We start from the raw sequence: 15,503 nt of genomic DNA, 5'->3' as shown, positions 1-15,503 counted from the left end.
CTAGGCATCATTGCATACTATGTACGCCTGTATCTGAGGGATAATTGAAGCCATACACCCATACAGATGACATCATATGTATTTGGTAAATCTGTTGAAGGTACTATGATGTAGTTAATCTAAAAACATTTTTTTTTAATAGATTAAAAAAAGAAATCCAGTTGGACCTTTTGTATATTAGAGAAAACCTCCCTGATTGAATGGTTATAGTACTGAGATCAGTTGGGGAACTGAAGGGCTGTGAGTTGCGTCCATTTCTCCAATTAGTGCTCAGGTGTAGGCGGGGTGTTTCTCCTCCATTTTGTCACGACGCTTGAGAGAAACTGGAGGGAAAATTGGGCAGACATTAATTTATTCTATTATTTTAACGGTTTTAGACATGGTGAGTAAAATGAACTCGACGTGTAATGCAGCTATATCATCCACGTACATCGGTAAAATCATTTCGCGGTGTGTTTTTTGGTTTCTGCGAGAGGAACCGCATGACAGACCTCAGTGCCTTACACGAGGCTACACCTCAGCGAATTATCAACGTTTACAAACGTTCAGTGTTTATAATCTTTTTTTTTTTTTTAGTGGCGTATCAGACCTTGTATTATTCTTACTGGTCTTGATAAAGATGCTTAGTTGAGACATGGCTCGTCTAGGTGTCAGGTTTCTCGAGCCTTACTGAGCCCGTATATTAATTACCTTAGCTAGCTAAAAAAAAAAAAAAAACATCGTAAGTGCATAAACTTTAATATTGACTTTCTAATGGTGGTTAATTTGAGATAGAAAACAAAGCTGGCGTTGACATAAATTTGTTCGCACAGGTTGTTAGCAAGCCTGCGCGAGCTAACTAACCATAGCTCTCTGGCTCAACAGAAAGTTAGCTTAGCTTGACGTTTATCTATCGGAGTGATTTGGGTATCTCTTTTTATTTAGTTTTTATTATAATGTCTACCAAATTGTGACTCTAGCGCTTTTAAAACAAATGACGCTCAGGTTCATGGTTGTTCACACAAAGCTTACTTGTTATGTGTTTTTACAATTGTATAACTTAATGAAGTTAGCTTTAGGCCTCGGGACTAACTGAACTGTCTTGACTCTCAGGATCTCCAAAAACAGCGCCATGGGACGATGATGTCGAACGGCTTCATCTTACCGCAGGGCAAAATGACGCCCAACACACTTTTCGTGGGAGGCATAGACATGAAGGTGGGACACCGTGGACTGTTTTCTTCTGAAATGAAATACACACGATAGACGAGTGAATGCTGGGCTAAATATGTCGTGACAAACAATCTTGACAGCCCCAGTCAAAAAATTTCAGAGACCGAGATATCAAAAAGTAATTCAACTTTATTGAAACAATAAAGTGAGACAGTCTGCGGAAAGTCTAAATTATGCAATCACACAGCCCTTTTTATACATTTCTCCACAGCATACTCATCTTAGGCTGGGTTTTGCCTTTCTTCCCTAAAAACGTCTTCGCCACAATTAATTAGTCCGGTCAATATGTTATCTAAAAATTGTGGAGCATGAGTAGTTAGTTGTTTTTCTTGAAATATGTTTATGAGGACAAGGTTTCACTCGGTCTTTGTTGTTTTGTTTGTTTCTCCCTGACCTTGACCAACACTCCCTTCTTATGCCTCAATGAGCTCAATTGCCTCAATGTCTGTTTCTGTGTGCTGTCCTAGCTAATATCTACCTCCCTTCGTAAGGCCTTATACTAACTCGTTAATTGGTATCAGGCCTCAAGACTATTTACAGGAAGGTACAGGCTGATTCAGAAAAAAATTATTGTATAGTAAGATACAGAATTCATCTATCTCTGTACACACTTGGAATATAACTTGATTAAGCCGTGTCTATGGATTTAGATTATGCTTCTAAGTATTGATTATACATATAGATCATGTCTAAGTAATACATCTGAATGTTGGTTATACATATTGATTACACTTCATAAATATTTTGTATGAATACATTTTTTTCCCCTCCCCTCTGTGTAGGTTGAAGAAAATGAGATTCGAGAGTTCTTTTCTCGGTACGGTGCAGTGAAAGAGGTTAAAATCATCACCTACCGTGGGGGGATCTGCAAAGGGTGAGACTTTATAGTCTATATAAAATGCATTTTTCAGTTGTTGTTTATTAGTATTTATTAGTTGATAAATCTTGTAAATTTAATCAAAAGCGCAACACAAATACATATATGGTCAAAAGTATGTGGACACTCGAATGTAGTTCTTCCCCAAAATTTGAAGCACACAATCGTATAGGATGTCTCTGTACGCTGGAGCGTTACAATATCCCTTCACTGGAACTAAGAGGCCCCAAACCTGTTCCAGCATGACAATGCACCTGTGTACAAGTGATGTGGCGTTCATTTTGAACGAATCTTTAATATGACTCGGGGAACAACGAGTTGTCTCTTGATAATGTACACAAAATAAACAAAAGGGTTTTCTTTTTTTAACCTTAAGGGTTTTTATAAGAAGTTCTGTTATTAGAGTAAACTTGGGGAGCTTTTATACATTTGCTTTTTAGTCCGTTTTGAATCAAACCCTGGTGCGTTTTCCCTCTGCGGTTGATTTGAGGTATTGCTAATATGCCCAATTCACCAATACGATGGTGGTGCTGAGTGTAATGTTTATCTAGCTACATATTATAACAGATTTTATAGTAATCACCCAAAGGCTTTCTTCTCATTGATTCCACTTCCAGTTAAGCTGCTTTAGCAGGGTGTGAATTAGTCTTGACATGATGTTCCAGACCATGATCTGAAAATCATGAGAAATAGAAAGTCTCACTGCTGTATTACTTTGTTTTTATTGTCCAAATACAACAGAATGTTACAGGTTCCGTAATGTTGCATGACATCAGTACATTTTATTGTTCTTTAGAAAGACGGAGAATGATTATAGCTCAGTGTACCGCATGTATATGCAAAATACAGTAATAATTGCATCCTGTAAAAGAATCAGCTCGTTAGTATGTCTAGAGTAGATTGATATTTTAATTGTCAACATTTGTAGCCTATTCAAAAATACAGAGTAACAATAATGCTTTATACATTTTTGTACTATTCTTTGCATGTAACTTAACACTTTCATGCACAGTGTCCACTTAAGAATAGTTCTTTTAAGGGGGAAAAAGAAAAAAAAAAAAGTAAAGCATTTTATCTAAAACACTTTCTAAAAAAATGTATTTATTTATTTTGCATCCTGTCTGTTATATCTTCACATACATTTTGATTAAACTCCCAAATTAAATAAAATATTTTGTGCCAGAATCCACTTAACTACCTTTTTTTTTTTTTTATTACTTTAATTTTTAAATTGAATAGATTTTTTTTAAGCCTCAGAAGTCAGTAACACGTCATGTAACGGTCCTAAACTGTCAATTTTGTGCACGTTAAGAATATTGCTATATTTAGATCCAAAAATCATATTTTCATATTATAATTTTTCTTTAGACCTGATTGTTTTTGTTTGTGTGTGTGGAGGTGTATATTTATTTATTTATTTTGTTAATAATAATGCGCAGCCGTACCCGCATGGTGATGTCATTCGCAACAAGTCGGCCATTTCTTTCTTTCTTTTTCTTGCTTTTCATAGATGTAAACAAAGCCTTAATTTGTTCCTTCCTCCATCTGTCTTTAGCAGCTGCTTAAATACTTCCATGGTGACCTCTTTTCGACATCTGAGCTTTCGTTTGCATTAATGGTGGGGCTAGAGAAGAAAACTCTCTGGCCATAATATTGCGAACTGTTTTGAGACATGGCGGTGAGCCGAAAGCGTCTGCTTAATGTGTGCATAAACCCATCTGCGTGTACAAAGTGTGATCTGTCATGTGGCTCGCGTAGTTTATTGGTAGAATCTGTGTGTTGTGTCAATCGGTCATGAGGATATAAGCAGCGGAGATACTTGCAGTGCCACCATGTTGCCCATGTGCAGTGCACATTAGACTGTGGTGAGAATTTGACAGCTGCATGGTTGGGGAATAAGTGTGAAGGCCAGTTTACCACCAACCGTTCATCAAAAAAATCTTAAGGTAAGGTTAAATAATCATACAGCCATCTTACTGTTCTTCAGAAATGTATTTACAGTTATGAAATTTAAATGACTTATATATTTTGTGGTGCAGCATATTTCGGGTCTGTTGTTGATCATGGGCAGCGGAGTTGTGGAATCCTAGCAGGTAAGATAATATTTGTAATTTCTAATTTATCCCTCTTAGGTTGTCGGAGCTCATTGATGTTACTAGAATAAAATAGATTTGCAATACTTCCCAGAGTTATCCATATTTTCAATCGCATTAACCACATTAATCAGATGTTTTTGCAGACCGTGATTATGAAGATATTGACTAAATATAAAGACTAAAGATAGACTAGATGAAGCAGGAATGCCAGAAATTCCCTGTTAGATAATCTGGTAATCTGAATTGAATTTGAATTCTGTTCATCGTTGCATCGCTAATATACGTTATATGCTACTATATTATACACTCAGTGTTATACTTCATAGACTAGATGGTGGAGTACAAAGTCCATTGTTTAAGTGTCTAGTGTGTCATTTGGGACACAACTTTAGTATTTAATCTCTGAGTATTTTTGGAACAGAAGTAACACTGATTAAATGTACCCCATGCCATGCACAGACCAACTGATCAATAATCAGATTTGTTGACTTTAATAATCGATTTGTTGCAGCTCTAAAACAAAGAATTCAGACCCCTAAACAGTTTTACAGATTTTATTTAAAATGGATTAAATAGATTTTTTTTTCTGGCCATCAGTCTAAACACAATAACCTACCAATTTCCTTATCTTATATAACCTACCAACCCTTATTTCATCAGTCTGTAAAAGCACCTTTGACAATGTAAGTCTCTACATGCTTTGCACCCCTGGATAGGTCCAAAGATGACACCATCTCCCATGTCCTACACACCACCCTCTCCCATCTCGATATGGGAAGGGGGAACTGTTTACCGTTCAGCCTTCAATACCGTAGTCCTCTTCAGGTTATTCAGTAAGCTCAGGTAAATGGGCTTCTGCTCCTCACCAGGCAGCTTCACCTCCACCACCATCAACCTCAACACTGGACCTTGCCAAGTCTTTTTTTAAGCATCTCTGCTGGACTCGCTGTACACCAGTGGCCTTCAGCCTTTTTAAGTCAAAATTTGATCCAGGATCTACCACACTATAGTTGTCAAAAGAAACAAAAAGCCCACAGTGTGTCATGCCATTTTACCCGTTACTAACAGTAAAGCAGTTAATCTGCCAGTACATGATCCAATAATCACAGAGACGCAGTAATACAGTTCAAATATCAATAGGAAATAAACATGTTTATATCGTTACTTGTTAATACAACATGCGTAGTACAGTTTTTGAACGGTCATTGCTTTTGTATTTTGGAGCATAGGTTGAGATTAACACTTTAACAACTGCATTAAGTTGGCAGTCAGTCAGATGTGTGCAGTGCATTTGCAAATCCTCGAGAAGCTACTCATAAATGTCCTTTGATATCTCTAGTCTTTTAATTAAAAAATCACTCAAAGCTCATTTGAAATTCACTGATGGATGGATACCTTTTATTACTTGCTGGCAAACTGGGAGAATAGTCATTCCAACAAAATTAGGGTAGCTAAGCAGTGAATGTTTAGATTCCTAGCTAGATTTTCTTCAGACCTTTAGTTCATCCATAGCCATAAGATAAGAACCAAACAGTTGGTATTGAGCTCAAAAATAGAAAGTAATGAATAGTTTTAGCATTTATTCAGGCCTCACTTAGACATTGGTACTTGCTATTTTTTATTGTGGTCATGTTGTGTTATTTACCTCTTTTTGTGTCTTTCAGGTAAACAAGCATCCAAAATATTTCCAGCTACTGGAGAGCTGCTGTATCTTCTGATCAGCTAAGGAGTCCTCTGTGAATGGCAGGTTTTTGTGATGTAAAACAAGGAAACTAAGATAAATCATTTTAAAACTATTTCCACCTTCAATGTGAAATTATAACATACAAATTAAGTGAAAAACAATAACATTTTAGGGAAAAATGAAAGCTACAATAACCTGGTTGCATAAGTGTGCACACCCCTACACTAATACTTTCACTAATACTTTATCAGCATGCCACATCTTGACTTGGCAGTATTTTCCCACTCTTTCCTGCAAAAACATTCTAGATTCATCAAATTGTGAGGGCATCTCCGGTGCACAGCCAGCTTCAGGTCACCCCAGAGTTTTAGCTGGATTCAGGACTGTGCTCTGGCTCTTCCATTCAAAAACTTTTGATCTTTTGGTTAAGTCATTCCTTTGTTGATATGGATGTTTGGGTCAGTGTCATGCTGAAAGCTGAACTTCCTTTTCATCTTCAGGTTACTAGCAGACACCTGAATGTTGTCAAACATTAAAATCAACTGGTATTTGTAGCTATTCATGATTTCCTCCACCTTGATAAAAGCCCCAGTTCTGGCTGAAGAAAAGCAGCCCTAAAGCATGATGCTACTACCACCACGCTTCACCATGGGTACTTTTGGTGACGTGCTTTGGTTTTTTTTGCAACATACCTTTTGGTATTGGTCTCATCAGACTATAATGCATTTTGCCAAATGTCACTTTAATGTCACTGTGGTGCTCCAGTTTCTCCACTTGATGGCCTTATACCCCTCTAATGATTGATTCCTTTTGTTTGAGGTAAATCAGAGTAATTTAATTGATGACATCTGTATGAAATTTACTTTTGAACACGAGATTGAATGTGATAGGTTCATTCTGTACACAGCCACATCCCAAAGGGTGTACACACTTATGCAACCAGGTTATTGTAACTTTTATTCCCCCCCCCCTTTTTTGATACATTGTAATGTCACATTGAGGATGGAAAAAGTTCTGACATGATTTATCTTGGTTTAATTTTTTTTTTCCATCACAAAAACCTGCCATTTTAACAGGGGTGCGTTGACTTCTATATCCACCGTACTTATTCTCTCATTTTCCTTTCTAGATTCTACTCTGGCATTTCTTAAACTCTGCTGGTTTTTATTCAAATTTCCCATTATTTAGTTTGTATTTAGTGGTAATCCTGTCCAAATAAAATGTACAACAGAATAGTAAATCGACTTTCTTCAGAGGACTTTTTCAAACGTCATTGAGACATTTGGAGATCCACGAATCCAAGTGTCAGCCACATACACATTGGTTGTGTAGCCTGGAATCCTGTTGCTTTTTGAAATTTGTGATAATACATGCACAATAAACAACAATAATAATAATAATAAGGTTAATGTTTTTATTTCTCTTTTATGTAGCCTACCTTTTCTTTTTCATCAGGAGTGATAGATTTCCGCTCTTTTAACATGATCCCTCAATGTATTTATCTCATTCAACTTCTTCTAATATTTTTTAGTCAGTTAACAACTAACGGAAGTAATGAAAAATAGCATATGAATTGGTACAAGTAATTGATTCTTAGTGTCTTTCTATTTATCAGAAAGCAAATGGAACCAAATTAATTGTTCCGTTAAAGTCAAGCCCCTCGAACATAACTGAGATAATAAGCTTGCATACATAAGTATGCAATATTAGACACAACACTATATATATATATATATATATATATATATATATATATATATATATATATATATATATATATATATAATATATTTATATTTATTTATATATATATATATATATATAATATATTTATATTTATTTATATATATATATTTATATATATTTATATATTTATTTATTTATATTATATTTTTTATATATATAATATAATTTTAGCAGTAGATGGACAGGGAAATTTCTATCACTGAATTCCTAGTGTGTCAGGATGGGGGGGGGATAGCACCTATACGCTTCTTAAATGTGGCTTGTGATTGAATATTTCAAAATACAAAAAAGTTTTTTTTTTTTAATTGTTTGAGTGATATTTCTAATATTAATTTGTAAAACAAATGAATAAAAGAGAAGAATGAGTTTACCTTAGTAACCCCATTTTAAATCAAGCGACCCACATTTGGGAGCCCTTGCTTTATGTGCTCTGGATATTCACGTTTGCAAACGAAGACAAAATAAGTACAGGATGCCTTACACAATGTTTAAGTATTCATTTAATGATCTAATCATTTTTATAGCAGTGTGTGAAAGTGACTTGGATCATAGTCAAGGACTGTGAAATCTTCATGTAAAGGGGATGAGACGTATTTCGTTCACACTATCCAAAAACCAAACTGACACAAATGGTAATTATCCAGTACAAACAGAGCACAAATGAATGTTTTATTGACTTTCTTTTTGTATGGGGGACCAACTTCACAGAAGTGATGCATTTTGCATGTTAGTGCACACAGATGTCTTCTGTGTGTACTGGTTAAAGTCAGGTCTTTCCTAAGGTGTTTCTGGTCCACAAGCTAAATCAGTTTTTTCACTGATTTCTGAGAAAAATGAACAGAGAATTTCACACCTCCTGTGTAAACTGCAAAAATAGTAAAAAGTTGATTTTCATAATATAACCAAATCTTGTTTTTAAAAATTTATTTATAAATATATAACCTTTCCTTGTATTTCTAGAATATTTTCTTGTGGGTAAACTCATAATTTCCATACAGTATAGCTGATGCTGGTTTTTGTTTTGTTTTTTTTCTCCTTCTCTAGTTACGGTTTTGTTTACTTCAGCGAGGATGTCGACATCCAGACTATCGTTGAAGTAAGGTCGTCACTGTTAAATATTATAATAATTATATCCATAGGAGTGTATAATGTATTTGCTTGTTATCAGTGGCTTATTTGAGTTGTTAGGTGTTGACTTAGTCTTGCAACACTGATGTGTGACTGCATGTCTCTTATTCCCAGCAACAAATCAATTTTAAAGGAAAGAAACTCAAACTGGGCCCTGCCATCATGAAGGAGCGGAGTTCTCGTGAGTCAGGTTTTCAAGGTTTGTCCATTTTTGATGCGTTTAGGTTAGTGTTCTACAAATAGATAAAAAATTAATAATAATTCCATTTAATTCTCAAGCCCATTTTGACAGATGAGGTTGGTATGATATGTCAATTGGATTATTTTTGTGACAGATCCTGAAAATTACTTGGTTAATTAACTTGCATTTGATGGGCCATGCATGTTATTAGCAAAAAAGCCTCAAGCTCAAGGGGGTGGGGTCTGATTATGTTTAAAATAGTTTGTACAAGTGTTTAGAAGGAACTTTTTACTTCTGCTGCAGATGCTTCTTCTGGTTAAAAAATAAATCTACCTAAACATTTCCCACCCACCAGCCAGCTCTGCTGCTCATGCTGTGTCAGAGTAAAGTCCACCCTCTTCCACATACATGAGCTCACAGATAACTATGAATTGCTAGTGTCACTGTAATCGAAAGGCGAGAGGGAATATCTGAGAGCACCCGAAATCTCCCAACAATAGGGTGAATCTTTTTCCGTTGTGCCACTCAGTTTAAACTTCTTTAATTAACATGTGCGCCCCCCCCCTTTAAAAAAAAAAAACAAAACAAAAAAAAACTTTGGCTAACTGTTTCCTGCATTGCCCTCAATGCTATTGGTGCAAGTTGGAAATGGCCATTCTCATGTCTAAAAAGTTTTTCAGAATTTACAGGATTTTCTTGAATACCATATTTTTTGTGTAAACACTCATACGAGCAATATACCCAGAAATCCATTAGTATCTGGCTTAATAAATAAGGCTCGTTTTTGCTCGTCAGTTTTGATATTCAGTTTCTTATGTGCGTCTGTTCGTTAAACGTGACTTTTAATTGAGTGAAATGCTTATACTGTAGTCCTGGGGACACTTTGTCTAAGTTAAGTAAATTAAGTAAATGTTCTCATAATACAGGTTCTGTCCAGTCACCTTTGACTGGCCCATCACAATGGGTAAACCCCTCCCCCTGTGTGTATTGTACCTGCTGCCCTCCCAACCTGGTTACGCCCTCTGTGCTCAGTGGAGGTGCACAGTACCTACAGGTAAATTTTGACACTTGTATTCTTCATACTGCTTTAAACATGAGCCTCAACTGTGCACAATACAGTGCAATGATGTACAATACATAATATAATGTTGTTGTTTATTATTATTATTATTATTATTATTATTATAATACATAAGCAAAGTGCAGTGTTTTAGGAAAACTAAATTAATTTCCTGGTGGCTATTGAATAGAAGTTTTAAATCAGAAAAATAAAAAGGCTATATAATATAAATAAGATCAGTGCTGCTTAGCTGTATAGCATTTGCTAGAGAGAGAGAAAATAGAGGAAAACTTTACCTGTGATGTCTTTTTCTCTCTCTTTAGCCATATTCTTACCCAAGTTTTCCAGGAGTAATGATCCCTCAAATGCCTATGAATTATGCACAGACAGCCTATCCCTACCAGGTATCAGCACAGCATGTACACAACCATTCTGTAGCTGACATTTCTTCAGACATTCCCGGTTTTAGTGCTGGACAAGCCTATGTCTATCTTACTCTCCAGAGTATTCATATTTGACTATTAGTGTTTGTGTTTCTGAATGTCAGTTAATGGACATAAAATGGGCAAATTGGTGTCACAGGTATCTTGAGTATATTTACACTATATTGAGATCTCTGTACTAGCACAGCCCTAATCCATAACACACAACATCCATAACACACAGAGAAAAGAAAATTTTTACTGCAGAATTATAGTTTAGAAGTTAACTTTTCTGCATTTTTTGTGCCAGTATTCCCTGCCACAGTGGTGTGGTGACCAAAGGACAAGGATTATGAATCAGGTGAGTTTCCTTTGTTCTTATTTCAACACAAAAGAAACAGTTAATGGACATAAAAAATACAGTATCTTACAAAAGTGAGTACACCCCTCACATTTTTGTAAATATTTGATTATATCTTTTCATGTGACAACACTGAAGAAATGACACTTTGCTACAATGTGAAGTAGTGAGTGTACAGCTTGTATAACTGTGTAAATTTGCTGTCCCCTCAAAATAACTCAACACACAGCCATTAATGTCTAAACCGATGGCAACAAAAGTGAGTACACCAATTAGTGAAAATGTCCAAATTGGGCCCAATTAGCCATTTTCCCTCCCCGTGTCATGTGACTTGTTAGTGTTACAAGGTCTCAGGTGTGAATGGGGAGCAGGTGTGTTAAATTTGGTGTCATCGCTCTCACACTCCCTCATACTGGTCACTGGAAGTTCAACATGGCACCTCATGGCAAAGAACTCTCTGAGGATCTGAAAAAAATAATTGCTTGAACAGTTTTGTAAAGGCCTCTGGATTGTGCTGTGGACCCATCTTTGCCGGGGCAGCATGCGGCGGTTGGAGTACCCGTGGCTCGGATCAGTTCCTGAAACACCTGTCAGTCCTCCAATTGCGCCTGTTGTTTTCGCAGTTCTTGGAGGGCGTGATGCTGTGTTCAGTGAAGACCAGCGAGGGATTCAGCAATGGCTACCAACGGCGAGGATTCCATGTCGGCGTTGCTCCTCAGTTTCCCAGGTTTTGGCACCAGTGCAACGTTCCTTGATGTGGTGAAATGCGGATGAAGGGAGGCATGCTTGGTTTGAGCACATGAAGTGGCTTTATTTGCTGACACTTTTCCTCTTACTCACTTTTCAGCAGTGCTACTTTTAATCTTGCTCATGCGCACATACACGCATGAGCGTTCTTCTCTTTTTCCCCGAAGGTGCTCCCCTCTCGCCGCCTCATGCAATCCGCCTGACTGGAACACAGAACAATAATTAACCACTTACAAGGAAGCTAAACGTTGTCAACTTGCGCATGGCTTTGAAAGTGAGATTGACTGCCAGGAATTAAATGGCGTTAATAACCCATGTACAGACATACGGGCTTTTAGGGAGTACGGGGACTCAAATGTACAAACGGTTCCAGAAGGACTGTGGCAGTTATTGGCTACTGTGAAACCCTAACAATCTCGAGTTGAGTGTTGTATTTTTTTTTTAAACCATTAATGGGTAGTGCAGGCTTTTCTTTGAGCTTAAGAGGAGGCTTACAGGTTTAGAAGGATTATACAGCAGTACAGTAATTTGCATGCCTTTTGTGTTTTAGAACTTTGTGGATTGTGGAGTCCAGACGTTGCTGACACTTCTGTAGTCCGTTTTAAATGTGGACTGTCTTCCTGGTAAGAACTCACTTCTTTTCATTAATGGCTTTTTCCAGTATTTCATACTGTAAGATAGGGGTCTTTGGTGTTGTCCACAATGGGCCGGTGTGGCTGGAGGCTTTCATTCCTGCCCAGTAGGAGCCATACCTATTAGTCAATTGAAGACTAAAGCCAGCTGATTAAACAAGTGGAATCAGATGTGGCTCCTGCTTGGTTGGAATGAAAGCTTCCAGCCAAACCAGCCCATTGTGGACAAAACTGAATACTTCTGTTGCTTGGAAGCAGGAAGAATAGCACTTACACTCTCCATTCATTTAAATAGAAACAGCTGTACACTTGCTGATTTATGCAGTTATCCAAACAGCCAGTCTTGTAGCAGCAGCACAATGCATAAAGTCATGGTCAGATACAGGTCAGGAATTTCAGTTAATGTTCACAACAAACCTCAGAAAGGGAAAAAGGTGTGATCTCTTTGACTGTGGAATGGTTGTTAGTGCCACATGGGCTGGTTTGAGTATTTCAGTAACTGTTGATCTCCTGGAAGTTTCACACACAGTCTCTAGAGTTCACACAGAATGGTGTGAAAAGCAAAAAACCTCGTGTAAGTTGAGGGTCTGCCGGCTGAAACACCTTGTTGATGAGAGAGATCAGGGTAGAATGACCAGACTGGTCTGAGCTGACAGGAAATCTATAGCAACTCACATCAGTCTATACAACCATGATGAGCAGAAAAGCATCTCGGAATGCATAACACCTCAAACCTTGAGGTGGGTGGGATACGACAGCAGAAACCATATCAGGTTCCAGTCGTGTGATCCAAGAACAGGAATCTGAGGCTATCATGGGCACAGATTCACCCAAACTGGACAGCAGACTGACAAATCAATAATGAGATTTGTTGTCAACGATTTTCATAATCGATTATTGTTGTTGATTAGTTGTTGCAGCTCTAATACTGATTGTCTTCTTTCATATTTGGGAAATTAAATTACGATGTGATTGTTTAGATGCTTTCAGTACAATGCAAATGTGTTATTTTGGTACATATGATGTAGTGCATATTGTTTTTAACATTTAATAGGGATAGACTGTACCCTGTGCACCCTGTACAATGCTTTCCCTCTTAATAAGATAGCAGTGCTTAATTACATGCAATAAAATGCCTACATCTAACAGTTCAGTGTTACCTAAAGTACATGACTTGAGACTTGACTCTGATTTAAGCTGAGGCTTGAAACATGATTTTAAATTTCAGTTGATTTAAAAAAAAAAAAGAAAAAAAAAAAAAAGGATTAAATAATAATAATAAAAAAAACTAGTTGCTCAGTAGACAGTGTATTTTCCCCTTTTCCCTTTTTGAACATCATGTTTACATGGCTTCTTTAGGACCAGCACCCATGGAAACCAAGGCTGATGTCTTTCTGGAAATGACATCTAATTGTGGGAAAGCATCTTCAGCATTCTACCTCTGGTGTGACTGTGATTTTGGGAACAAAGGTCCCACTCTGGGTGACATGTCAGTGTGATGCCAAATCATGGCCATGTGGTCAAACTTCTAATAGAAGGCTGCATACTGTGTACACGTGTGTGTGTGTGAGAGAGAGAGAGAATTTTTTGTCAGATTATTTGTATTGTCCTTTCTCTGTTTTTGTCATTCCAAACCTTTTATAAAAAAAAAAAAAAAAAAAAAAGTCACTTTTAAAGTCACAGAAGTACTTGTTTCATTTATGTTGTGCATTTTAATGTTTGCACCTCTGTCGCTCTCCAAATGCTTATTACTCTCAAGGGGAAGCGACTGTTCTTGAGGCTTTTGTAAATTGTTCCGCAAGTTCAGTTCAGCAAGTTTTATAATTATATTTGTTGCTTAATCTCATTCATGCTGGCAAAGCTCTATTGATTAACTTCACATCTCGTCTCACGCGTTGTAAGCACTGTCCTGGTTTTATCTATTTTTTTTTTTTTAATTATATTTATTTATTTATTTATTTATTTTGAACAACTTGGGATTCCAGTGTTTGTTGGCATTTTGAGTATTTCTCAGCAGATTTGAGGGGTTTTTTTCTTTGTGGCTTTGCCTATTTGATTGAGACACAAGTTATTACATTGGCTTGACTCTTAATTTCAGATCCGTTGTGAAGAGTGGCCAGAAATAAAATCACTGCATTAAATAAGAATGGTTGATTGAAAAAAGAAAAAAAAAATCTTTTAACCTTGTCTCTGTAAAAAGGCTTAGTCACACTATGGGTTTGGCCAATTTTAATTCACTAACTAATGATGGAATAACAATCCCTTACACGTTCACTGGTTGAAACTGATGTTTGATATTTGTGTTTATTTTATTTTTTTATTATTATTTAAAGGTTCACTGCGCTTGTATGTTTCCTTCACTTTGTTAATGGTGGTTTTCTTCACAAGAGTTGTTTTTATTTAAAAAAAAAAAAAAAAAATAGGGTGAACTGTCTTGAATGGTGAGGTTCGCACTTGTCATTTTCTTATGGTTGTAACAGATTGCATGCCAACCTAAATAGTTGCTGGTAAGCCATAGGCATTGAACACTATTGTTTGTGAACACCTTTTATGGAGCCTTTGGCATCTGATGGATGCTTTTCTCTTTAAACCTCCCATGGCCTTATAAGAACCGTAGTTTCTGCTTTGATTGATGGCATTGGTCGATCACTATTCAGTTTTGTATGTATACTAGTTTAACATAAAAGGTTTGGAGTCTTGTTGATAAAGAAATAAAGTTGAAGTTAAATAAAAGTTTTACCATATGTGCATCTGTGCTTCTTTATTGTAACTATTAATGGAGAGAAAACCTAAAGGAACATTTGCACAGGTTATTTTGGACAGAATACTAACTGTACATCCACACTGTAGGGACAGATCTGATTACAAAGATCTTTCTTGAGTGCGAAAACATAATTTTCTAATCCCCCCCCCTTTAATATGTGGTACTGACAATCTGATATGAGGCAATACAAACTTAGCCTGAACAGGTTAATTTGAATTCATGTGACTTGTAGATTCAAGCAATTCCACAGTAATCATGATTTCTGATAAACACAATGGTGAGACCTTTTAACATGGTCATGTGGTGAACATAAGCATAAAACTCTGTAATGGCATTCCCTTTATTGTTTTTCTTGCCTCATATCAGGTGTGTCAGGCTGTTTGCTTGTAACTACAGTCAGACCTACAGGCAAACCTTCTCCAAAGCTGGTGACCATCTCATATTAACTTCATATTATCTTCATGCAGTAACGTGATTAACTTTTGTTTCTAACCAAGCTGTGTCTGTTTGCTCAGTTTTGCAGGATAACAGCTCTTCAGCCAGCTCTGAGTAGTAGATTAATCTGCGTGACACTTGTCACCCTTGGCGTGCCA

General features: G+C 36.7%; 1 protein-coding gene across 3 annotated transcripts; it reads left to right on the top strand.

Moving 5' to 3' along the window:
- Positions 1-53: 53 nt before the first annotated feature.
- On the top strand, positions 54-14,896 carry dazl (deleted in azoospermia-like). 3 transcript variants are annotated; one of them, XM_017482234.3, is made up of 10 exons: positions 54-100; positions 1,093-1,197; positions 1,995-2,086; positions 8,660-8,711; positions 8,858-8,942; positions 9,851-9,978; positions 10,308-10,388; positions 10,717-10,767; positions 12,065-12,137; positions 13,506-14,896. In XM_017482234.3, the coding sequence occupies exons 1-9, from the start codon at positions 77-79 to the stop codon at positions 12,107-12,109; spliced, it is 663 nt and encodes a 220-aa protein (XP_017337723.1). In that variant the 5' UTR covers positions 54-76; the 3' UTR covers positions 12,110-12,137; positions 13,506-14,896. The 3 variants fall into 3 exon arrangements, with proteins under 3 accessions (XP_017337723.1, XP_017337724.1, XP_017337725.1); XM_017482235.3 differs by lacking the exon at positions 54-100 and adding an exon at positions 224-382; XM_017482236.3 differs by lacking the exon at positions 54-100 and adding an exon at positions 824-906.
- Positions 14,897-15,503: the final 607 nt, after the last annotated feature.

The sequence above is a fragment of the Ictalurus punctatus genome, chromosome 12 (genome assembly GCF_001660625.3).
Source record: "Ictalurus punctatus breed USDA103 chromosome 12, Coco_2.0, whole genome shotgun sequence".
Taxonomy (NCBI): Eukaryota; Metazoa; Chordata; class Actinopteri; order Siluriformes; family Ictaluridae; genus Ictalurus; species Ictalurus punctatus.
Note: the sequence above shows the minus strand (reverse complement) of the source record. Positions and strands in the feature narration are given on the sequence as shown.